The sequence below is a fragment of the Nematolebias whitei genome, chromosome 7 (genome assembly GCF_014905685.2).
Source record: "Nematolebias whitei isolate Nwh7 chromosome 7, NemWhi1, whole genome shotgun sequence".
NCBI lineage: Eukaryota > Metazoa > Chordata > Actinopteri > Cyprinodontiformes > Rivulidae > Nematolebias > Nematolebias whitei.
In genome coordinates this window covers 5161390-5188560 of record NC_056504.1, presented here as the reverse complement: position 1 = coordinate 5188560, position 27171 = coordinate 5161390, and the positions used below count along the sequence as shown (strand labels likewise).

The following is a 27171-nucleotide window of genomic DNA, read 5'->3' as shown; positions in this document are numbered from 1 at the left end:
TTTGTTATCGTATAGAACTCCCTGTAATTAACGGATTCTACTTCAGTGACTGATTCTGATTATTAAAGGGTGAATATATTAATTAAGTTGTTGTTGGTCAGTAAACTGACAAGCCGGTGCCCCACTTTAACTAGAGCTAAATAAATAAAACAAATGTAGTGGAGTTGAAATGGAAAAGGAGTCACCCTTCTTCCTCCATCTCACCCTTCGTTACAAGCTTCTACCCAGAGGCTGTTAGACTCATGAATCCCTAGTCAGGATTATCACTGAAAATTACTGTGAAAAAAATCACTAATGCCACTTGATTGTTGGTATGTGCTGCTGACTATCCATGATGCTGATCTCATGCTGCTGATTTATTTCATGTTGCTGTGTTCATTTGTTCTCATCTGCTCACACAGACTCATGTTTGTGCTGTTGTTGTTTGGCACATTGTTTTGTACTAGTAGTGCTTAGTGTATTGTTAATTTAGTGTATTTCTTAGTTCATGTCTCGGATCTTACTATTGTTTTTCTTTACAATTTGTATTTTTCTTGAATGTAACTGGGACCCTATAGTTTTGTTCCACCTCATGTACCACATGTGATGTGAATGACAGTAAAGACACCTTGAACTTGAGAACTGAAAGAACAAATAGTTCTTCATAGCACCCTCAGTAAAATGCTTAGTTGGCTTTCTTGGACTGTGAGGTCTCAGTCTCTGATTCAATTCAATTCAAATTCAAAAATACTTTATTAATCCCAAAGGGAAATTATTTGTTGTAGTAACTCGTTATCCTCATTTCATTAAGAGATGTTATAGATGCTGATGGCTGTAGGCAGGAAGGATCTCTTGTAAAGGTCCATCCCACAGTGGATCCTAAGAAACTGGCTGCAGATGCCGTCTGACCCGTCCACCCAGACTCGGCTGGCCTCTCGGTTCCCCCGGGCTGTAGGACCGCTTGAATGCCAGGCAGAACTCCTCCCAGAGCGATGGCCACTCCTCCCAGCAGTCTGCCGAGCTCCTCGTCACTGCGGACAGCCAACTGTAGGTGCCAAGGGACGATCCTGTCCTTCCACTGTCATGAGCCGTGTTTCCTGCTAGTTCCAGGATCTCAGTGGTCAGGCACTCAAGCACAGCTGGCAGGTAGATGAGAATGCGTCCACAGAACATACTTTTCAAAACATTTGAGATTTGGGGCTGTAGTTGAGATATTATTTGAGCTTTTGAGATGTTAATCAACTTCTGTTGGTTGTAGAAAACTGCCTTGTTGCCATGGTTACGCATCATAACAAATGTCCAAAACTAAAAAAGTTGCAGTAAAAATAGATAGAGGACATTTGCAAACTGAGGTGTACTGCAAACCCACCCACACAGACCAGTATCTGCAGTTTGACACCCATCACCCTTTGGAGCACAAGTCAGGAGTCATCAGGACTCTGTACCACAGAGCAGACAGCGTCCCCACTAGCTCAGGAGCCAGGCAGAAGGAGAAATCCCACACAAGACAAGCTCTAGAGCAATGTGGATATCCTAACTGGGCCTTCCTGAAAGCAGAGAAGAAACCCAAACAGGACTCCAGTAAGCCAACAGGTGAAAAGGAGGATCCCAGACCCAGACCAGTGGTCATTCCATATGTTGAGGGAGTATCAGAGAAACTGAGACGTTTATTTTCTAAACATAACGTCCCAGTGGCTTTTAAACCCCAAAATACATTAAAGATTGGTTCATCCCAAAGATCCAGTCCCCCGGCACAAACGGAGTAATATTGTGTATGCTGTTCAGTGTCAGGAGGGTGACCAGTCTTACATCGGGGAAACTAAACAGCCACTGGCAAAAAGGATGGCCCAGCACAGAAGAGCAACATCATCAGGCCAGGACTCTGCGGTCTACACTCATCTCCAGGCCAGCGGTCACTCTTTCAGGGATGAAGATGTTCACATCCTGGACAGAGAGGAACGATGGTTTGAGAGAGGAGTAAAGGAGGCCATCTTTGTGAAAAGAAACCGTCCATCATTAAACAGGGGTGGAGGCCTCCGGGTTCAACTGTCCCCCTCTTACAATGCTGTGATTGCTAGTATCACTCAGCCCTCTGTGAACAGTAAACAGCCATCAGGTGCTAATGATCCATTGTTAGGCTGATGGTCCTTCTTGAGCATGTGATCAGCTGGTTCTGGTTGTCAGCAGCAAACTGGTTGATCCACTCTGAGACGGTGCTATTTATAAGACAGAGCTGAATACAGCACCTCAGACTGAGGAAGTCTCTCGGACGAGAGACGAAACGTTTCTACTTTTTTTGTTGTTTTGCTTTGTTTTGTTTTTTGAATGTCCAGAGGACCAGATTTAACTTTTTAGATTTATTAAGAGATATACAAATAGGTGCATGATCTGATATAATGATGTAACCAATGCTACAACTCTTGACATTAATTAATGAAGATTTACGGGTGAAAACAAAGTCAACTCTGCTGCGTGTTTTATGTACACCGGAATAAAATGTAAACTCTTTATAGCTGGGATGTAAAACATGCCAAGTATCCACCAGATCAAGTTCATTACAGGTGGCAAGTATAGCCCTAACTCTTCTGGACACTGGATTACGTACCAAGGGCGATTTATCCAACACAGAGGAAATGTAGCAGTTGAAATCACTGGCTACGACTGTATTATCACTAATCCAATCTGCGAATGAGGAGAAAACCTGAGGTATGAAGTCATTAGATTGCACAGGAGGGAAATAAGCATTTAGGAGGGACACCAATTGTCCATTGATATGGCCCTTCACCATAACATACCTACCACACTTATCAGAAATTGTTTCATCGTCAGATAAGGGGAGATGCTTATTTACTATAGCAACACCTCTGCCCTTGAAAGTAAAAGATGAGCTAAATACCTCCCCAACCCAGTCACGTTTCAACTTCAGGTGTTCATTAGTAGTCAAGTGTGTTTCTTGCAGGAGAGCTATATGGACCTGTTCCTTTTTCAAAAAGCTTAAAATCTTCTGCTGCTTAATAGGACTATGTATACCCCCCCCCCCCCATATTCCAACTGCAAATTTTCAATGACGATAACTCAGTGGCCATCATTTATCAAGAAGACATGCTTAAATAAAGGCGAGAAACCTGGAGAAAAACTAAGACTCCCTGAGACCAGACTGACACAGAAAATATAAAAGTAAAATAAAAACAAAAACACTGCTTTGCTGAAGCCTAACACAGAACTATATGCAAGGAACAAACATCACTAATAGACATTGGGGTCAGACTATGGCCTGTTACACCCATCAAGGGGTGAAAGCTAACCTCCCCACACAAATATATGGAAGGACGCAGGACCAGTTATTGAACGTCTTTAAATCAAGGAAACTAAATATAACACACTTCAGCTGCTGACCCGCAGCTAACAACAAAAAGGATTATAAAGTCCACAAAGCTTGTGAACAAACATAAATGTTGAGGTCTGGCGTAAAAAATACAATAAAATAAAAAATATATAAAGCCCAATAAGTCAAGTCAAGTCAGATTTATTTATAGAGCACATTTAAAACAGAAACTGTTACCAAAGTGCTTAACAAAAATATCACAGCATCAAATAAAAAGTAGCAAGATATATTTACAGCACATGGAATAAAAATATAAAACCGAAAACATAATTAGAAACAATGAAATAGTAAATCAGATCACGTTGTGTCAAAAGTCAAGGAAATAATAACAAAAAGCATAAACTCAGTCAGAAACAATGAAATACTGAATCAGATCGGATGACCTTGTGTTAAATAAGAATAATAACAAAAGCATAAACAGAATCAGCATCAATGAAAAACTAGATCTAAATCCGATCACCCTGTGCTAAATGTCAATGAGTATAGGTGTGTTTTTAGGAGAGCAGAGGTGGATTGCAAGCCATGTACACAGGCGCCATCTTACCGGAAGTGTCCTAAGTGAACATAAACAGAACACCTTGAATAATATGTTACCCATAAATCCGCTTTTCAACCATTCAGACCTAGAGGAGCGCTCAGTCACCTGGGATCCCGAAGAAAGACTCTCTGCACTGCAAGGCTCCATCCAAAAAGGCAGCTGCATCTTTGGGATGTTTGAAGAATTTTTCCTGCCCGTTATGTTTGATCCTGGGAACAGCAGGACACAGCATTGTGAACACGAACCCTCTCTCCTTAAGCTGTTGCATCACCGCGTAGAACTCCTGCCGCTTCCTTACAACAGCCGCAGAAAAATCCTCAAATATCATGATCCGTGCACCTTTGTAGACCAAAGACTGTGCCCTCCTTGCCGCCTGCACAATCCGAGCTTTATCTTGAAAGTTGTCAAGCTTCAATACGACTGCTTGGGACGCTGGTCGGGGTCTGGATGTCAATCAAGGACGTGGTGGCAGCGGTCCAGCTTGACAGATCCTCTTTTGAAACTAATCTGTAGCAGCTCGGGGAGCCAGGTCTTGAAGAAGTCAACTGGATTAGTACTTTTGCTGCCTTCGGGAAGCCCAACAACACGTATGCTGCACTGCCGGCCCCTGTTCTCTAAATCATCTATTTTGTCCAGGGCGCCTCCAGCTTCACCTCGACCTCTGACAGTCGGGTGGCATAAATTGTTAATCCAGCAATGTAATTTTAGATGACCAAGCCTCAAGCTTTTTCAGCATAGGGTTGATCTTTCCATCAAATGAATCCTCCATACCTTTGAGCACTTCAGCTGTCATTCTTTCCACCAAGTTGTCAACGTCCACCCGGCTTAGCAATGGCTGTGTGTCCACCACATCAGCTTGGCTCCACTGGGAGCGCTGATCCACACCTAGTTTAGTGGATTTTACCGTAAGGTTGAGCTTTCTCTGGGTTCTAGGCATCCTGCTAGTTATAAATTAATACTTCAGCTCATCATTTTTTTTCATTTAGCCTTTATTTATCCAGGTTAGTCTCATTGAGCCACGAGAACTCATTTTCAAGAGAGACCTGTTTAGGGAGCACATGGTGGGGGTTAAGGGCCTTGCTCATGGGCCCAGAGTGGGGCGAATGAGGGTGGGGGCAAGTGTGGGTGTTTCACCTACCCCACCCACAATTTTGATGTTGTCGGGGCCGGGGCGTGAACCGGCGATCTTCGGATCACAAGCCCACCTCTCTAACCTCTGCGCCACCACTCCCCACGGGAGTCATCATAACTACACTTTCTCATTTCAAAGAGAGACTTAACTCAGCTGCGTCACGTGACCTCCCGGGGCAATCTTGTTTAATATGATTTGGCTCAAAGCATGCTAAACACAGGCGTGTCTGTCTGCAGTGTGTGATGGTAGAATGATCCAGAGACTGACAAACCATGCAGGCTTTGTGATGTACTTGGCTTGGTGAGATCTGTCTGCTTGCAATCTGGCTGTGCTGTGAGTGTACATTCAAAAAGGTCGATTAAAGTTTTCATGCAACTATCATTATAATACGACTGAACCACTGCACCAGTCTCTTGATGTGATGATGCATCTCTTAAGTGACAGGGCGATGCTAATTGTTCAGAAACAGGAGCCTGAGCATGAACTGTAGCTAGCTTAGGATACCTTGACCTAGAAAATGTCTGTTCTCTTGTTTCAACATGGTAACGATCAATGTGCTCCTGAATTTCACTGGCTGTCCATTTGTTTGGTGCTTTAAACTTCAAAATGGCAGCAAAAGCTGGGTCTGGGCAATGCATTACAAATATCATGACTGCTTCTTGGCAAGGGTCCTCTATGTGCTGCCCCAATCTCCTCAAGCCCTCTTCTGCTGCATCAACCACCTTGTTCAACCGTACCCAGTAATCCAACGGTGTTTCTCCTGCTGCTGGCAAAGTGTTGTAAAATCGGCCATAGGCATACATGAATAGGGTACATCGCTAAAGTGTTGTCTGAGGATGTCATAGACAATGTCTGGTTTCTCTTGGGGCTTTAGAGAAGGACTGCTTCGCAATGTTATCCTCACAATATATTTGGCTTTGCCCATCAACTTAGAAATGATCTCAGAGTACTAATCATTAGTGGGTGTGCCTCGTTTCCTGAAGTATATTTTCATTAATTCTTCCCACTCACAAACAGTGCTTTTGTCTGATCCTTCTCCCCTAAAGATTGGGGTTCTCCTTGACATCTGGCTGTATCACTAGCTTAGCCCCAGTAGAGTTGAGGTAAGTGGATTCATTCTGCAATTGGCCTACACTGCTCTAAATTTGAGGGCCTCTGATTTCCCCTTCTCCACATTCACCCTTTAAACGGTCCATTATAGTATGTCCAACTTGCTGTGCAATGCTTTTGATAAGGTCATTTAATGGTGGGTCAGCATTAGCTGAATTGTCCAAGACTGCACCATTTTGCCCAAAGTTGGAAGCTGCGTTTTTGATCACACATGTGGCTGGGGAACCTGTGACATTAGTGTTTCGAACTGGAGTAAAAGGCAAACTCACAATCATCCTCCCTCTCCCCACAGAGAAGTTAAAACCATCCAATGGACCTTTGTCCTTATCTGCTTTACTCTTAACCTAAGTCATTTTCAGTATTTTTTTTTTTTTACTTAAAAAACAATTATTTACATTTAACCCAACAGTTTTCAGTCAGGTCATCTGGACAGTTTTTTTTTTGTGTGTGCTGAAACGTTTCACCTTTCATCCAGAAGGCTTCATCAGTCAAGGAAACACAACATAAAACTGATTCTTCCCCCAACAGCTTACTCCAAAGTGGAACAAACCAGTTATATTGGTCTCTTTGGCATGCCCCCTCCTCCGGTGCTGGCCCTCTCCCTCATCGACAGTCATGTCAAACTGGTTCAAAACCAACAAAGTCCATGCGCAATAATCCAGGTATACAATCCAACAATTTTCAGTCAGGTCATCTGGCCAGTTTTTTTTTTTTTTTTTGGTGCTGAAACATTTCACCTTCCATCCAGAAGGCTTCATCAGTCAAGGAAACACACAACACAGAATTGATTCTTTCCCCAACAGCTTACTCCCAAGTGGAACAAACCAGTTATGTTGGTGCTTTTTTTTTTGTTGGTCTCTTTTGCACGCCCCCTCCTCCGTTGCCGGCTCTCTCCCTCGTCGACAGTCATGTCAAACTGCGGGATCAATAAAGTTTTATCTTGTCTTGTATACTGGTGTATATATGTTCTTCAATGTGTATATAAAAACAATTAATCAAAATCAGTTAAATCTGAACATCAGTTCTCTTTATTCAGAAAATCCACATCACATTTCAGGATCTGGTTATTATCAACACAGATTAAATGTTCAATATGAATATTTCTATATTTATCACCACAGTAATAGTGTTACACACATTAGTAGTTGTTAACACTCAAAATAATACATATGTTGGTTTAGTGTTTATCTTTAACCTAAACATTTAAGGAGTAAATATTTTAACAATCACTTTAAAAGTTACAAATCTTGTCTTTGGTGCCTGTTTGTTTTCCAAATGTATTAGTGTGTGTGAACGACAGGCATGAACTTAAAACACTTTAAAGAACGGTGCTTTATGAAGTCCAGTCTATTTAATTCTATCAGTTGACCGGCAGTTCTGCCACATCCAATATGGCGGTCGCTCCGATGTACCCCTGCAATGGCCCAGCCCACTCAACAAGGTGTCCACTAAAACTGCCTCACCAGTTCTCTGTTGTGAACGCCCTGGCAGATGACTATAGCCAATCAGTGATGGAGAAAGGTCAGGGGAGCTTTGCTATGAAATAATGATGAGTGATTGTTTGAAATGTGTTTAATAGGTTAACTCAAAAACTGCCGATCTGACTCCAAATCCGCCCAAATTATCCCCACCCACGCAAAGCAATTTTAACCCACAAAATCAGAATGAAAACCGCCCAATCTGGCAACACTGAGTGGAACACAGGGGAAGTGATGCAGAAATAGGAAGTAAGAAGATAAACGCTTCCCCATCAATTTAAAATACAATACATGTACCAAGAGAACAAACATACATGGACAATAAAATAAAAATGATTTGGGATGAAATATAAACTAACATATACACACACACCTGTTACACATGTCCTGCGACTTATACACTGAAGTGACTTATTTATGGTTTTTTCTCATATTTATAAACCAGTTTTTGGCTGAGATACGACCGTTTTCATTCATACTGACTGAAAATATTGAACACTAACATTTTCAGCCACTAGATGGTACTCGAGTAGTAGAGCATGACGTGTCATGTAATAGGTAAAAATGTCTGTTAATGACACAATCAGCTTACCATAGCCTGCCACCTTTGTCCAGCTCGCTTGGAGCAACCGTCAAATCAGCTTCATTTCGCTGCGCCACCCTGGCAAAATGCAGCTAGTTTGACCATTAAAGTGCATTTATTAAGTAAAAGTTCAACTGAGACACACCTTTGCTATAAAGTCGAGCAAACAAAGAATTGTTTTTAGGTGGTTATCTTGTTAAATTTCGAAGAAATGCACAGCAAGTCGTCCCTCTGCTCACTCCCGCTTCCGCGAATCAGCTTTTGAAATACAGCTGATTTGTATTTATTAAGCAAAAGTTAGACTGAGACACATCGTTACTAAAATTTCAAGCAAACTTGTTTTTAAGTGTTTAATCTTGTTAAAGTCTTCCCGTGCCACCATTTGGCAACCAATCGATTTTTGGCACAACACCAGCCCACATTTCCGGGTGGTCAGTGGTGACGTGCATCCAACGGGACGCATCAGCAGTGATGCAAATTAGATGCAACATATACGGCAAAGCGACATATTTTTGTTTTTTCCACTTTATTAGACATATTTGGACTGATGCAACTTATAAGTCGGTGCAACGTGTATGGGGGAAAATACGGTATAACTTTTTGATTTATTATTTTTTCGAACCATATTGTAACTGGGACGCTGTGTACACAATTTCGTTCCACCACATGTACCACATATGGTGCAAATGACAAAGAAACTCTGACTCTGATATAGAGCTGAAATTCGATATAGCTGAGAGCGGACCCCAGCACATACTGTAATACTGTCAAATGAAATTTTCAAAATGGCCGCAGTCCCCGTCAAAGTTTCTCCAGGAACTTACTAGTCTTTTTCTGTCAGATGCAGTTATTGTGTGTGTGCAGCAGTTTTAATCCTTCATAATGTCTGAATAAATTCCAGAGGACAGTTGTCGAGTTATTTGTGGGTGTGACTGAATTTGCTGCTGAAACGTTGCACCGTTTAAGGGTAAATAAACAAATGTATAAAAAGTGGATGTGATACTTATAGCAGGAGTTTCACACGCTTGACTGTAAAAACAATTGTTTAGTGGGGTTCTCGACATCTTGCCTTAAATAACGGGAACGGGTTCTGGTCTGTGAAAATGGACGTTGCTGAATATGTCACATCACCTGTTAGAATGGGTTAAGGCCCGGTTTTCTTTAGAATTTTTTTTTTCAATATATCATAACTTTAATTCTTTACATATTTTGCTCATTTCAGACTTAAAGACCCATTCCTTCCAGGACATTAGTGTGCAGTAAACATAAACAGACATGTTACAGTCCCTTTGTGTAAAATCAGAAAATACACAGTAAATGTATAACAGGTTAAAGAAAGAATTGGCACTGATGGATAAAATATTAAGTAAAACAAAACATTTTGAAATCAATAAGGATCACCATTGTTAGCATGTCTTATTGTGTGTAAACCATATTTTATTTGGTTGGTTTGAGGCCTAGTGTGCAGAGCATGGCTGATTTTATTGGGAGACCCTTTGAAACAGTTGGCAGCATGGTGCATGATGGGCTTTTCTTTCCTCACGGCTACTCCAGACTCATGCTTATTGCTTGGCTATGGCATAACTGACACATCTTTCCATCAGAAAGATGCAAGCTATGATGCTGCTGTGTTTTCTTTTGACTTGAAGGGAATAAAAAGTGAGAATAATTGAGACAAACAATGGTTTGCCTCCTTCGCCTATTTATCTTAGTGGTGAAAACAGCTCCTAAAGTGACGGGTTGTGCGGCTTCTGCGCCTTTTGCTCTTAGTTTTCATTCCCACAAATGATTTTGTATCAAACTTAGCCTTTGAAAATAATATTCTAAGAGACATAGAATAAGATTTATGTAGAGTAGAGCATCAAACTGCTGTTAAAGGATAATTGTAATAACTTGTGTTCTGTTTTATATTTAGGGCAAATAAATGCTCCATTTTTGGCGAAGGGCATTGTTGTCAGTCTCAATTCAGCTCAGTAGACCTGCCGTTGACCAGTCTGGCATCAGAGTCAGTCTTCACAAAGCTTTGTGTGATGCACATCTATGGTATGCATGGTCACACCTCTGGAGTGTGATTGGTACCTCTCTTGTGTCTCCAAGGTGACAAGACAGTGAAAGTTGTACCGGTGAAACAACAACCCCCCATTACTGTGGCGGATCTGTTTCCTGGTGAGACGTACCGACTGAGGGTTTACTCCCACGAGCTCAACAGCGTCAGCAGCAAACCTGTCGAGTTTAAAACCAAAGCAGGTGAGGCAACACCCGGCCAGGTTGAAGCAGGGTTTCAGCCGGTGGCGTGGTCTCCTTGCAGCTCTCTCATTGTGTCAACGTTAAACCTGGGTAAGATATCAAGGTTTATTTTGGGGGTTTCTATACCTAGGATGACTTTACAAATGTAATGGTCTCTCCTGCCATTAAACATGTGCAGCCCAAAGTAGACTGATCAGTCCTTCAGTCCAAAAACTCCTTTTGACTGTTTGTAGCGTTATTTCAGACTTTCCTTAAAAAATACACAAAGACATACAACAAACAGCTATAGTCCTCCATTATCATTGATTATGAATGTTACGTGTTGGCACACGGTGGCATGGTGGCTCAGTTGGTAGGGCTGTTGCCTCTCAGCGAGAAGGTCGCTGGTTTAAATCCCAGCCCGGGACCTTTTCTGGGTGGAGTTTGCATGTTCTCTCCTTTCAAGTGTGGGTTTCCTCTCACAAACCAAGAACATGCATGTTAGACTGATTGGTAACTCTAAATTGTCTCTAGATGTGTGTGTGTGTGTGAGAGAGAGGTTGTTTGTCTCGTTTGTCTCTATGTGTCCCTGTGATGGACATGGAGACCTGTCCAGGGTGTCTTCCACCTTTCGCACAGTGATGGCTGGATATGGGCACCAGTGACCCCCACAACAAGGAAGAAAAGGAAAAAGTGGATAAAAAGATGATGGATGGGAGCCATGCTTTGAGCCAAACGCCTTGGGTGGGGGTTCCTGTGAAATCCGTGACTATTGGGCAAACGCCACAATTGACCAAACTACTGTCTATGTGAAATGTTAAGGGAAAAGGATGTCCACAAGAAACACTATGGGTAAACATCAACACAACCAAAAAGAGACTAAAGAAAAAAGAAACCCGCAGCAGGCTAACACGGCAGCTAGCGAGAGAGGTAAAGCTAATGAGGCTAAAGAATCAGATGTAGCAGAAGTGCTACGCGAACTGAGAGAGCTGAGGAAAGAAAACCAGACCTCTTTCTCCGAAACAAAAGCCTCATTAACAAGACTAGAAACATCAGTGGGAGACTTGAAAGACTGTATGGCCATCCTGGAGCAACACACGGAGGAAGCAGAAGGTAGGATTAGCTCGACTGAGGAGGCTAGTCAGTGAAATAAGAAAGTGCTTCAGTACTTGCTAAGACACGTGACAGCGCTTACTATCCAGTGTAATGACCTACAGAACCGTCCCAGAGGGATCTGAGAAGCAGGACATGATTGGTTTTGTGAAAGAATTCCTAAAAAAACATTTCCTCCCCATGATGATTTACAAACTGAAAGAGTGCATCTGGGCCCTAAACCAGCAGAAACCGATTCACTATGCTCCATCATTGTCCGCTTTACAGATTACGCTGTGAAAGAAGCAGGATTATGTCAGGCATAGTCACAGAAACAAGTCGTCTTTCCAGGTAAAACAATATACTTCGATCAGGATTACTCAGCGGTAGGGATTGAAGGACTACGACTTATTTTTAAACTCGACATTAACATAATAAAACTCAAGTAGAACTTGAGTACTTGATGATGTCATAGGATCTCAAGATGCAATAAATAAATAAAACCACAAAAAAGTCATTATTTACAAAAAAAAAAGACCAACAAAACATTGGGAGCATATATTATATTATGCTCCTACCATTTATTATACTGCAAATAAGTCACAGGAAAAACAAAACTATTAGTTATTATTATTAAGCTGCAAAAGTGAAAGCACGTAAAAAATGAAACTTAAAAACAGTGGGGCAGATGACCATCGCATTAGGTTTAGTTTTAGAGATTAATATGTTTATAGATTTTTTATAGGTTTAGAGATTAATATTTTTTTGCTTTTTGTTTGTGAAACAAGGTCAGAGGAAGCTGGTTCTGGTTCGGTCGATTGGACCCGGTGTTACACCATATTCTGTGACCTACAACAGTGCATGCAACACCGCCCCCTACGGTCACAATATATGGCGGTCGCAGAATATGGTGTAACACCGGTTTGAAACAAGTTCCAAACAGGAAGTTGATTAATTTTCTGTTTCCTGTTTCCAATTGAAGAAGTGCGCTGTGAAAGTTAGTGGTCAAGACGGTATTACACCGAGTTATCATGGAAAAATGAGCATCCGTCCACATGGAGGAATCCATTTTGTAGCTTCTACTAGCTAGCCTGTGCTCGGTGCGGATCACGTGACGCAACGACGTAACTGCGACATAATAACGTCACGACAAATACTAGACTTGAAATTTAAAAACTCGATACATGTCCTAGGAATCGATGTGTAGATTACTCGAGTAGTCTGTTAAAGCCCTACTCACCGGTGGTCCAGAAGAAGAGAGCACAACTGAGAGGCGTAATAAAAACAGCTAAAAGAAAATGGTGTTCAGGCAAAATGTCATTTTCTGGCGCAACTCAGAATCAACCTCAAAGATGAAGTGAAAACCTTCCCTACTCTACTTGACGCTGTGCCAACGTTGGAAGAGCTGGGAATCTTGGTGCAGGTGAGCGAGAGAGAAGATGGAAAAGGAGCTCTCCAGAGAGACTTGGAACCGGAGACAACAGGAGGAGATGGGGGGGATGCAGGACTTTCTAATGCGGATTTAAAAGTTTACATCTGAGACTTTTTGAACAAGCAGGTATTAGAAAGAAGATTTCTTGTGGATTACAAGGTATATTTTGAATAAATATCATCTCATGTAGGAGGTTGACATTAACAAAACGGCCAATGTCACTTATTTTAGTGAGTTTAAATTAAATATGTTAATTTTTTGTTTCACGGGTAGCCATCTACACCAATTTTTGTTAGTATTCCCATAATGGGGCTGAGATCTCGCCAAGGATTGGATGCTTCCCTTTGGTTTGTGATCTGGACTGCACTTGGTGCTTTTCCCCAGAGCACCATAGGGCTCACAGTGCTCTGCGTATGATACATCGGGGACTGGATATGAAGCTTTCACAGTTTATGGGTGGCTTCATTTCAACCAGTCAGGTTTTTGGGAGTCACATTGGTTCAATTGGTTCAAATAATTTCTGTCACTGTGTTCCTACTCCTTGACATGTTCTTGTTCACACTTGATTGTCTTTATGATGCAAGAGTGGCCAATATACTAGGCTTAGAAATAGATGTGAGGCCACAAAGAGAAATAGCTATAGTTTATGATAATGAAACAATTTTATGAATGATTTAAATATTGTATGTTACAATGTGAGGTGGCTGGGCAATTCTATAAAGAGGAAGAAAATACTGAGTCAATTAAAATTGTTTAAATGTTCAATAGCTTTACTGCAAGAGACGCATCTAAACAACTCTGAGCACAAAACATTAAAAAGAGAGCAGGTGGATCAGGTACACAAAAAAGGTTAAATCATTTAATCTGGACCAGTTTCTTTAAGGGAGAAACGTGGATCAGGTAGTTTTTGCCAGCTGTCCAAAAAGTAGAGGGAGAAGGGTGGCAATATTATTCAGTCGATCAACATATTTTTCAATGCAGAAAGAAGTGCGATCCACAATGTAGATATGTAGCAGCAACGGGTACGCTGGAGGGGGTGGAGATAACAATTATATTTCAGAGTCAAAGCTTTGTCCCAGTTGTCACGCAGGCACATTTATTAACAACAGCTGTATCTGTACAAAATAAATGTCTAAAAAATAAACTATTGACATTTATTTAAGTTTGTTTTTTAGGCATTTATTACATATACAAATACAAGTTTCAAGACATTTGATAATGTCCATAGACAATCCAAGCAAATATGTTTTTGTTTTTAGTATTTCACCCTGTTTTACGGCACCCTGATTTATTAATAAATTTGAAGTCTGATTCTAATGAAGTATAATCATTCAATGTTGTTGCTAAGATGGTCTCTTTGGTACGCCCCCTCCTCCATTGCTGGCCCTCTTCCTTGATGACAATCGTGTCAAACTGATTGAAAACAACAAAGTCCATGCTCAATAATCCAGGTATACAATCCAACATTTTTCAGTCAGGTCATCTGGACAGTTTCTTTTTTGTGCTGATACGTTTCGCCTTCGATCCAGAAGGCTTCGTCAGTCAAGGAAACACACAACAAAAACTGATCCTTCCCTATCAGCTTACTCCAAAGTGGAACAAACCAGTTCTGCTTGTGATAAGATGGTCTCTTTGGCACGCCCACTCATCCGGCACTGGACCTCTTCCTTGTTGACAGTCGTGTCAAACTTGTTGAAAACAACAAAGTCCATGCTCAATAATCCAAGTATCCAATCCAACATTTTTCAGTCAGGTCATCTGAACAAAGTCCATGCTGAATAATGGTTGTTTTTCAACCATTAAAACACAACTGTCAACAAGGAAGAGGGCCGGCAATGGAGGAGGGGGCGTACCAAAGACACCATCTTATCACCAACATAACTGGTTTGTTCCACTTTGGAGTAAACTGTTGGGGAAGAATCAGTTTTGTTTTGTGTTTCCTTGACTGATGAAGCCTTCTGGATCGAAGGTGAAACGTTTCAGCACAAAAAAAAGAAACTGTCCAGATGACCTGACTGAAAAATGTTGGATTGTATACCTGGGTTATTGAGCATGGACTTTGTTGTTTTTAACCTTTAATAACCTTTATTAACAAAGCTTCTGACTCTGAAAGTGAGGAGCTCAGTTGGAGTTTTTTTTCTCTCACGCTAAACTTGTCCCCATGTTTTTTTAATGAGAAGACAACTTCATACCTTGCCACTCTAAAACAGTTTATTTCCTTGAGAACACCAAACCTCTGCTTTGTAGCTGCTACCACTAGACTGAGGAACAGCTTCTACCCTGAGGCTGTTAGACTCATGAATCTCTAACCAGAATAATCACTGTGGAAAAAAATCACATCATGTTGCTGCTGATCTGTTTCATGTTGATGTGTTCATGCGTGCACATCTGCTCACAGACTCATGTTCATGTTTGTGCTGATGTTCAATGTTTTATGTTATGAGTGCTTAGTGTATATTTAGTTGATGTTTTTCTTAGTTCATATCTTAGATGTTATTACTGTTTTTCTTTCACATTTTATTGTTGGATGTAACTGGGACCCTGTGTACATAATTTCGCTCCACCACATGTACCACATGAGGTGCGAATGACAATAAAGAGTCTCTGACTCTGACTCTAAATTAGTAACAGGTTCTAAGTACCGGTACTAATGGAAAAGCCTCGGAACCGGGACAAGTCGGGTCCAGTCGGCCCGTATCGGTACTAATGGAAAAGGGGCATTAGACAAAAAGGTAAAATTAAAATGGTCAAAAGAGGGTTTCAGATACTTAGGGGTCATTCTAACGGATAATTTGTCAGTTGTATAATGCCAATAATAGTCAACTTTTATCTCAGATTAAAAAAGACTTAGAGAGATGGCAAAGTCTCCCTCTATCTCTGGTGGGCATGGTTGAAATGATTAGGATGAATGTGCTACCACGGCTGCTTTTTCTCTTTAAGTGCCTACCAGTAGCAGTCCCTAATACCACATTTAAATTGTTGGACAAGCTTTTAACCAAATTTATCTGGCAAAACAAGCATCCGAGAGTGAGACTTAAAATGATCTGTTCCTCGAAAGGCATGGATGGCCTGAGCCTCCCACATCTCAAGAGTTATTACTGGGCGGCAAAGCTTAGGGCTCTGGTTTCATGGATTAGGCTAGATATAGATACAAAATGGGTACAGATAGAGCAAGGCTCTGTAGAAAATGTAATTTCCATTTCGGATTTGCCCTTTACAGGTAGAAAACAACGTCGAAAACTCAAAATCCAAAATGAATGGATTATGTTTTCTCTGGGAGTGTGCGAGAAGGTTAGGAGGAAACTAAATGTGCCACTTTCACTATCACGAGCTTCTAGAATAACCAGATTAGCTGATTTTGTACCTACAAAACTTGATGGGGGATTTGGAAAATGGGCTGACAAGGGCCTGATTACAGTAAATAAACTATTTGTAGTACCAACAATAAAAGCCTTTACACAGCTTCAAAACAAACATAACATTGTTAGCAGTGACCTGTTCAGATTCTTCCAAATAAGGCATTATCTCCAAAATCATGAGGAACTAGACAGACAGACTTTGAACAATACTGGATTGAAGTAGTAGAGGGTAAAAAGGAGTTTAAAAGATTATCTCAGTTTTGTATCAGAGATTGTGCATTGATCTAGATGAAAGGACCATTGATATGAAGAATAAATGGGAATTAGAACTCAATGTCCTAATCAAGGACGCTAACTGGGAGGACTCATGGAGTAGGTGGCACAAATGTCTTAATAGTCCAACGTGGAGAGAGTTTAGCTGGAAACTGAGAATGAGATTCTTTAAACCCCCTATGATAAGATTGTCAAACTCACTTACAGAAGGGGGCCAAAATTAAAACCTTTTTCAAACTAAGGTCTGGTTTCAGAATCTACATTAACTCAAGTTAGATACCCAACATCTTTTCTTGGTTGCATGTTCCTCAAAAAGATTTGATTGGTCTCATTTAATGTTCTCTGTTGCACTTTTGACATCATAATCAAAAATTACTGAAAAATTTCAAGTGAAAAAAGTATTTTACACTTAACATATCATCTTGGGGGCCAGATAAGATGTCAACGAGGGCCACATTTGGCCCCCGGGCCTCGAGTTTGACACATATGCCCTATGGTAATAGCCAGATATAATAATAATAATACTAGCCCCCTCTGCTGGTGGAAGTGTGGACAGATAGGAGATTTCTCTCACATATTCTGGGAATGCCCCAAGATAAAATTCTATTGGGAAAGGGTAAAAAAAAGAGATAGGAGAAATACTAAACTTTACAACGACCTTGGAAGTTGACCCTTTAGTCTTAGTTGACATAAACCTAGCATCTGGAGAAACTGAAACTATATATTTGTTACGAGCACTGGTGTTGATTGCTCACAAGGTTATTTTCTGAAGCTTTTGACCTTTGACCTCTCTAAGTGGCACATCTGCTAAGTTCCTGGTAAGAACCAATGCAGACATGTTCCTGTTTTTAGTTTTCTACACTGCCTTATAATCTAGCTGTTTTTTTTTTTTTTTTGCTACTTTTTTCCTTTTGACTGTCCTTTTGGTTGCCATTTTATTTTAATTTGTAAAACAAAAAAATCTGTATGCCTCTTTTATGATTGTCTATTGTTGTTGTCCACTGTTGTCATCACTCTTTGTTAAAATCAGGCCTGTCTTGTAAATGAGTCCCTGAGGCTCAGTGAGATCCACCCGTCTAAATAAAGGTTGAATGAATTACTGCAAACTGGATTAAGCCACATCCACCTACCCTGGAACAATGGATTCGGAGGCTGAAAGCTGTTAACTTAATGGAGGACGTAACCGCAACACGTAAGGACATTTATACATGAAGATGGTCTGCAGTTAATTTGTACCTGGAGCAGAGGTTATGAATATTTGTAAGAACAGAGGATGAGGAAAAAAAGGAAGAAAAAAGATCTTTACTTGTGTGTAAAAGCTATTTCTGTGAGAATGGGGCAATGTGTTTGTATATACGTATGTGGACTTTGTCAAGAAATTGTTCTAATAAAAGTAAAAAAAAAGATGAGAGATGGATGGATGGATGTGTTTAGGTGATGTGACAGCCTTAATTGTCTCCATCGGTGTGAAAGTAGACATGTATAGTTCTAGGTCTTTATTCTGCTCCATAATGTGACCAACCCTCAGAAAGTTTTTGGAACTGTTTGGTCCAGCAGCACCAACTTGGTGGTTTTTATGGGGACACTAATATGTGAGAGGACAAAATTGTAATTTTGTGATAGTGGATAAAAATAAATGTCAGCAAGACAACCTTAAGATTTTTCAGGATGCTTGTCCAGCCATTGTTCATTCTCCAGTTTGTCTTATTTGTACCAGTTTTGTAGCTCTAGACCTCTGCAGGTCAAGAACATCCCAAACGGCTGTCGGCCCTCTTAGTTCGGCTTTTTTCAAAGTCAATCTAATTCTTGTTCATACGTTTTTTAAAAGCTTCTAATACATCAACTTGGCACCATGGTGGTGAGGTGGTTATAGCTGTCACCTCTCAGCGACGTCTCAGGATCGCCTCCTGGCCTGAGGCCTTTCTGTGTGGAGTTGGCATGTTCTCCCTGTGCACGTGTGTTTTCTCTGGGTACTCTATTCTCCTCCCACAGATCAAAAGTAACCATAGGCTGATTTAATGAGGCTGATTGGTAACTCCAAAGTGTTCCTATAGGTGAGAGAGTGAATGGTTGTTTGTCTCGTTTGTCTCTAAATGTCCCTGTGATGGACTGGAGACATGTCCAGGGTTTCCCCCGTCTCTTGCACAGTGTCTGCTGGAGATAGGTGCCAGCTGTCCACGTAAACTGGAAAAGAAAAGTGGATAAAGAGAATGGATGGATGGATGAATAAATATATACATTTCATGTTCACCTCATTAGCGGTGGGCTAATTTAATTCCTTTCACTAGTTTGACTAGGTGCCAAAACTCTCATTTTTCACCTGAAATAATGTCATCTCAGTATTACAGGATACCTCATCCTGTTATGGCAGATCAGTTTTACATTCATACATATATTCATGTTTTTTTTTCCTTTTCCAATGTCACAATTGTTGCTTTAAATAAGTTTAACAGCTGTTTTAGTTCATATAAACATTTAACTGAGATGCGAGATCACTGCAATGAGAAGAGACCAAGTTACTCATCTTTAAAACCTTTGACTCTGACTTCATTCTCCTCTCTCCTGTGTGTGTGCGCGTGTGTGTGTGTGTGTGTGTGTGTGTGTGTGCGTGTCTGTGTGTGTGTGTGTGTGTGTGTGTGTTTCAGCTTACATGAATGAGGTCGACATTGCAACTCAGGGGTGGTTTATCGGCTTGATGTGTGCCATTGCCCTCATTATACTCATCCTCCTCATTGTCTGCTTTATCAAGAGGAGTCGTGGGGGCAAGTATCCAGGTAAGACCGTAGAGCCCAAATCTTATCTTGTTTTCTATTTTAGTCATTTAAGACTTGCGCCTGTTTTACCTTTGGTAGATTTAGAGCCTCTTTCACAGAACAGTTGTCCTCGTCTCTAAGCTGGTTCTGGTTGTTCTTAAATCACCTCATGAATGAGACATTCTGTGGTGATGTGTGTTTATGAGCTTGCATCGTAGAAGCAAAGGAGATGTGGAGAGCAACTCAAGGCTTTGATGTGCAGAGGGACACATGGAATGTGTGACAGGCATCTCTTATTCTAGATCAATTAGCTGGTCTCACAGACCATCTTGCTGTGAACCGTAGTTTTGAAATTTTGCCACAAAAATCAATTTTTATGGTAAGACAAAAGAATTGACAACAGCCTTTGGTATAGGTATGTTTAAACCGTGAAAAGTTGTGTAAAACTACTGCTGCAATAAGAGTTTTCCAAATGTGTGTTGAACATGGCAAGACACACAATATCTGGAACACATCTACTGTTTAATCAGAAATTTTTTGAAGTTAAGAACATCAGCTGGTCAGTTCAGACACATTTCTGAGTGGATACTTATTTTTCCAAACACAAAACTTCAACAAGCTCAGAAAGACAATATGGAAACAGATACAAAACCATGGAATATTTTATTTTACTTCACAAAAACAATTGAAATAAAACTATTAAGGTTCCTTTACTTTTTTTTTAAATTGTCTGGTCCAATCAGGGCCTTCTCGGAACACCTTGAAGTCCCTGAAGATCCACCACTGGTTCAGCAGAGTGACTCAGGCCATCTTTGGAAGATCAGGGTGGCTGAGGAAGAGAGGAGATTTATCAGTCAACCAGAGTCATCAGCCTACCAGACCCCATCTTCTCAGTAGAGTCCTTCATAATGCCTTGAGGACGACACAAAGTCCCCATGATGAGAACTAATCCTTCTTTCCAGTCTTTTATTTCCACTATTTTCAATGCTCAACACCCACCAGTATAGTCCCAAGGGCTCTAAAGAGGTATTGGCTGTCGTACAATACGACAGTTAAATGTTTTTTGGCATTTGGGCCACGCAACTGTTAAAAAATACCTAAAACCAACAAGTCAAAGGAACATCTGAACACATGGCAGAAGATTATCGAAGGCTGATGACGTCACGCCAGGGCCCGGGCACAGGCGTGTATTCAAGATGGCGACGTATTCTAGCAACAACAGTTTCAGTGGAGAAATGTCCAAATCCCTGCATCATTGCCAACTCATGACTTGAAAGTGTTTGAAACACAGAACACTGCTCAGAGACAGTGCTACAAAGTCGGCCTGGTTGAATTGGACCAATTTCACCCATTTTTCACCAGTTTCCTTGATTTTCGGGAATGAATGGGAGCTAACTCCCTCCTGGGCTGTGTCCCCACAGAACTGTGCAACACCTCGATTTGGCATGTTGTTCCTGCCACGAAATGTTTTGCCAGAAATCAAAAGGAAACAATCAGTCATAACAGTGTGCAACAGAAATGTAGCGGTCTGGTATGATCGGGTCCCTGGTGTGACATCACAAAGGGCTGTTTCCAAAGCCATGAATGAAACAGCTTGAAATCATCACATCTACCGTCTTAAAACCAGTTTGTTGCTATGTGTCTGTCAGATTTCACTCCAATGGTGGGTGTTAGACTTATATAGACTTATCACACACTTTAAGATTATTTAATTTATACATAGATATAATTTATTGTTTGTTTTATATGTTCTAAGTAAATAAATGTTCATGAGGAGGCTACAGCTGAATTGCCCTCTGAGGTTAATAAAGTTATCTGACTCAGAACTACCATTATAGTTTTGTAATCATTGACAAGGTGTCAAAATATTCTTTATATTCTGTCATTTAACAAACCAACAGATCAACATTTCACTTATCAGCACACATTTTTATTCATGGGTCACAGACAAGAAAAGTTTTTATCATGATGGTGCTGAAGAAAAACGGTAAGAATCTGAAGGTCGGTGTGCTCTGACACTGAGCAAAATCTGAACTCGGGAGTTTTTGTGTGTGTATGTAAAGAACTGTTATAACGTTTTGAAGTTTCTGTAATGTGTAGGTGCTTCCCGAGCTTCTATTGCAATAAAAGTACCTCGGTAGGTGCTGACCTGTGGCGCTGTGGGTCACATGGTGTACTAACTGTCAGTGACTGAGTGACATGATAATAATAATAATAATTTATTCAATTTGTACTGCACCTTACATTTTACAATCTCAAAATGCTAACGAGGACTAAACCCAATGAAAATTGAATATTAACAAAATATTTTAAGGAAGTAAAAACATTTTCAAAACTGACAAAATTACTAATGCCCCTTTGAACCTGACCTAATGTTAACGCCTTCTACATGTTTGACTTCAGTCTTGATTAGTGTGGTCCAAACAATCCAAGCAGTTTGATCTGAGGCTTCTGGAAAACTGTCTGCTGCCACAGAGTGGAGGGGAAACTGGAAATAACTCCCTCCCTCCCTCCGTCTGTCCATCTGTGCATGTTGTAAACATGATAATTTAAAAAACAAGTGAGGTACCAACTTCCATTTTAGTGTGTGGCTGGATTTAGGTGCAAGAACGTTTCCTTTAGAAAATTAGGCTACCACGTCAAAATCCAAGATGGCTGCCATCATTTATGTTTACACGTTAACCTTGTGAGCTGGATAACTTCAATAATAAGCAACTTGCCATCTTTGATGTTGATGTGTGGCTTCATCTATGCGTAAGAAAGGTCCCTATCAAAAATCAAAAATTGGGTTACCGGGTAAAAATCCAAGATGGCCACTGCCATATACAGATGTATGTAAACCAACTACCCCTATCTTTGAGGAAACTATGCTTTCTAGTTTTCATATTGCTTAAAAGTATAGCTTTCTCAAATGATTAGGATTGCCAAAGATTAATCTATGGTGGGTAAGACCCCCACTGGCCACCCCCTGGCTCCTCCACTGCTCCTGGTGGTGGATAAAATTGCTCCCTCCTGTCGCCAGGATCCATCACTCTGTGCTGCCTCAAACAAGTTCTTCTCCACAGTGTAACTCCTACTCGCACCAAAAACATTAAGGTTTACTTACATTCCCTGCTCAATTCCAGTCCAGAAAAACACTCGTCTCCAAAACTACAGACATCCACTATTCAAATCCCTCAGAGGCAGACATTGGTGTACCCCTTGCTTATTCTTGATAGGGAACTTCCTGCATTAAAGCTCCTCAGAGGTCCAGCTGACTTTGGTTCATCCTGCTAGGATCACCGTCTCCTGAATGAGTTCCAGAGAATCCACCCAGCATGTGCTTCCACCACACTTACTGACGTGCACCAGAGTTACTGAGGAAGCAGCAAAACAGCCATATTAGAAATCTTTCTTTGAAAATTGGCACAATTGACACATTTTTAAACACATCTTCCATAATGTACATTACCTTCTCTCCATCAGTCAGTTTTAATGTTTTTCTGTCAAGAATCAGGGCAAACAGTAAGTGTGGAACTGGGACACAGCTGAAGTTTTTAAATTAACTCAGTTTAACTCTGCATATATTATATTACTGAAGCAAACAGCTCAAACTGCTCTTTTTGTTTTTCTCGTTAGTTCGAGATAAAAAAGATCTGCCTTTAGACCCAGTGGATCAGAAAGACCAGGATGGATCCTTTGATTATCAGTAAGTATAATGACCTATTTCACACAACTTATTGCTTATTATACTGATATCAGGGGAAAGAGTGAGATAATAAACACAAATCAATTACTGTGTTTTGTACAAAACCTTTTTGTGTATTCTTAGATAGAGTCTGTAATACAAACATTTGAGTAATAATACTGTAGAGTATAAAAGTTGATGTTCCTGTTTTACTTGAACTCTACTCAATTTTGTCACCGAGAATTCATAAAGGACTGGGCAAAAGAAGATACATCAATTATTATAACCTCTTATGTTATATCTTATAATGTTACAGTAAATCTTTGTCTTTTTGTTTTGAGTATTCAAACTGAATGGGATCCATGTCTGGTGCTGACTAATTATTGAGCAGAAATGTTTGGACACAGTGTGTTGATGTGTAAGACTCAAGAGCTGAAGAGCAGTGAGAATCAGGCCTCGCACAGGTCCATGCTGCTGATGTTTGCTGTTTGGTTTTTGTCTCCTGGCGTGAAGCAAAGAGGAACAATTGGAAACTCCCTGAATCCATCTACTCGTTTGTGCATGTTGCGAGTATGATCACTTGAAAAATAAGCAAGTTACCAACTTCCATATTGGTTTGTTGCTACATCTAGGTGTAAAAAAGTCACTATGCATGCATTTATGTATGTATGTATATATGATATATATATATGATGTATATATATATATATATATATATATATATATATATATATATATATATCCCTTGTAATGATATATATATATATATATATATATATATATATCATTACAAGGGATGCACGATATTGGATTTTTGGCCGACATCCGATACGTTAAAACTTATTCGGCCAATAACCGATGCCGATATTTTATTTACGTTCCTTTGTCAGAACATATCCCTCTTATTTAGCCTTATTTGCTACAAAACATCTGTAAGAGCTGGTGACATATTCAATAACAGCCATATGATATACATAGCACTTTAACTTATATTAAATGAAAAGTGTTAATTGTTATTTATTAGTGTTAGTCACCTGCAATGCTATCTCACTTGTGGAGACTTGTTTCGAGTTCCTAGCTGCAGTGTGGGATCCTTCACTCATGTGCCTGAAGGACAGCCTTTTTAAGTTCAAAGTTTTTGTCTATCCATTGTGCCATAAGACTTAATCATGCTAACGGAGCTAACACGACGTCCAAATGTCTGTGGTAAAACTCACCCAACAAGTCGTGCTATCGGCTATTAACTCTGTCACTTACAATGTTTCCAAATATCTGGCGTCTGTACTCATCCCTTTAGTTGGCAGCTCAGAACACCACATACAGAACACCATGGACTTTGTGGACAAGGTGAGGGATGTCATCATGGAGACTGATGAAACAATGGTCTCTTTTGATGTCACATCACTCTTTACGTGCATTCCTGTTGATGATGCAGTAGAGGTGGTCAGTTTAAGATTAAAATCAGACACCAGTCTGAGCAGCAGGACCACGCTTTCCACATAACAACTGTGTCAACTCTTGAAACTGTGCCTGCAGTCAACCTACTTCACATATGGGGAGCAATATTATAGGCAGAAACATGGGTGTGCTATGGGGTCTCCAGTTTCTCCTATTGTTGCCAACCTGTACATGGAGGAGGTAGAAAAGAGAGCCTTGACGTCCTTTTCAGGGACACCACCAAGTCATTGGTTCAGGTATGTTGACGACACCTGGGTTAAAATTAAATCTCAGGAAGTCCAACATTTCACTGATCACATCAACTCTGTGGATAAATACATCAAGTTCACACGAGAAGATGTGATCAGTCTTACATGAGGAAACTAAACAGCCACTGGCCAAAAGGATGGCCCAGCACAGAAGAGCAACATCATCCGGCCAGGACTCTGCAGTCTACACTCAAGGCGGGGGGGGGGGGGTGGGGTGAAACTGTTCAGCAATTTGTAGACATACAGGAGTATTTTGAACTGGATTCAAAGGTGAACCGATAGTCAGTGCAGGGAGGCCAAAACTGGTGTAATGTACTCTCTTTTGCCTGTACTGGTAAAAAATCGGGCTGCTGCATTCTGGACCAGTTGTAGTCGTGCAGTGGAGGTCTGACTGATACCAAACAGGAGCGAATTGCAGTAATCAAGCCTAGATTTAATGAATGCATGTTTTACTGTCTCCAGGTTATTTTTGGACAATATGGGCTTCAGCTTAGAAAGTTGCCTCAGTTGGAAAAAACAGGTTTTAACAATCATGTTTACATGACTGTTGAGTTTCATGGAAGGGTCCATTATCACTCCCATATTTGTGACTCTTTGTTTTTCTGACAGGGTTAGAGTGGAAATGTCGATGCAGTGGTTTGTGATCGTGTCGTGGGGAGGGAACAACATGACTTCAGACTTCTTTTCATTAAAACTTAAGAAATTTAAAGTCATCCAGTCCCTAATGTCAGCCAGGCAGTCGAGCAGAGATTGAATAGAGCATGTACCATTGTGCCTTAGGGGGAATTAAATTTGACAGTCATCGGCATAAAAGTGAAAGGGTATGTTGTGTTTCTGGAAAATAGCACCAAGTGGCAGCAGGTATAAAGAGAATAGGAGGGGACCCAGGATGGATCCCTGCGGAACCCCCCATTTAAGGTCTGCCGCAGCAGAACTAAAATCTTTGATGGAAACACAAAAGGATCTGTCAGCGAGGTAGGATCTGAACCAATTGAGGGCTGACCCTGTGATGCCCACCTACTGCTCCAACCTAGCAATGAGGATCTCATGGTCGATGGTGTCAAAGGCAGCTGTGAGGTCCAATAGGACAAGTAGCACAGAATCACCAGTATCTGTGGAAAAGAAGATGTCATTAAAAACCTTCAGTAGGGCAGTTTCAGTGCTGTGGAGAGGTTTAAAGCCAGATTGGAATAGCTCTAAGATAGCATGATCCTCCAGGAAGCACTTGAACTGGGTCTCAGCTTTTTTCTACAGTAGTTTAGAAACAAATGGGAGTCTGGAGACAGGCCAGATGTGGGATACGACTGAGAGGTCAGTTCGTTTTTTTCAGGAGAGGTTGAACAGCAGCATGTTTATAGGTTTTTGGCACCACGCCAGTGGATAAACTGCTATTCACAATAGCAAGAATGAACAGCCCCAGAGTAGGAAAAACCTCTGGGAACCAGAAGGTTTCAAGCTGCACATGACCTGCTCTAGAGAAAATAGAGTGATGGGCTCAAAATGGTCAAATAGAGCTACAGATTGAAGTGGGATGGATTGGTCATGAGTTGGAGGGGAAATGAGAGCCTGGGTGGTCGCAATTTTTTCTAAAAAGAAATGTAGGAAGTTCTCACACAGCTCAGTCGAGGCTTCCAGGGGTGATGGTTCAATGAGGTGGAGAACAGAGTTTATGGCAGAGAAGAGGACACGTGGCTTTTAGTATTTGAAAAGAGACCTGCAGCCTGTCTTTCCTCCATTTGCGCTCCACCCTCCTGCACTGCTGTCTAATGGCCTTGGTGACGTCATTCAACCAAGGTTCTGCTCTGAGTTTCGATTTTGTAGTTTTAACTGGAGCAACATTATCTAGAGCTATTAAGCAGACTGGGTTGTCAGCTTCTCAGTGGTGGTGAGAAACACGGGGGGCTGAATGATCATTTCAGAGTTATAAACATCTGTGAAACGTGCTGCAGTGAAGTGGTTAATGGCCTGGCTGTAACATGCAGGAGCGCATGGCTTAGGAGTTAGACGGGGGAGGGTGAACTCAAACCTGACTGGCATGTGGTCTGAACAAACATTGTCACCGATTTCAAGATAACTAACAGTCACATCACGAGTTAAAACAAGGTCCAGTGTATGTCCGTTCTCTTGGGCGGGACCGTTTACATGCTGAGTTAGATTAAATGAGTCCAATAAATCTAAAAAGTTTTTAATCAAGGGCTTCTCCTGACAGCACACATGCAAATTAAAGTCCCCAATAATGAAAACATGATCATATTTTGGTGTGATTTCAGTCAAGAAATCAGAAAACTCATTTATGAAATCCTTAGATCGAGGTGGGTGGTAGACAAGTGCGCATAAAGTCTAAGTCCGGCCAGCACATTTTCCCTGGCGTCTGGGGTGATATCTCCGGGCAGGCAGGTGAGGAACGCAGCGAAGGTAAACAGGCACGTCCACCAGCAGCGGGGGAAGAGGGGGTGGG

General features: G+C 41.0%; 1 protein-coding gene across 1 annotated transcript in view; it reads left to right on the top strand.

Annotated features, from left to right (window-relative positions):
* LOC119411657 (neurofascin) overlaps window positions 1-27171 on the top strand; it is a 96634-nt gene that overhangs the window by 58175 nt on the left and 11288 nt on the right. Inside the window, exons 13-14 of the mRNA XM_037678560.1 lie at window positions 19233-19361; window positions 22959-23028. Coding sequence (XP_037534488.1) covers window positions 19233-19361; window positions 22959-23028 — 199 coding nt within the window. The remainder of the gene's footprint in view (window positions 1-19232; window positions 19362-22958; window positions 23029-27171) is intronic.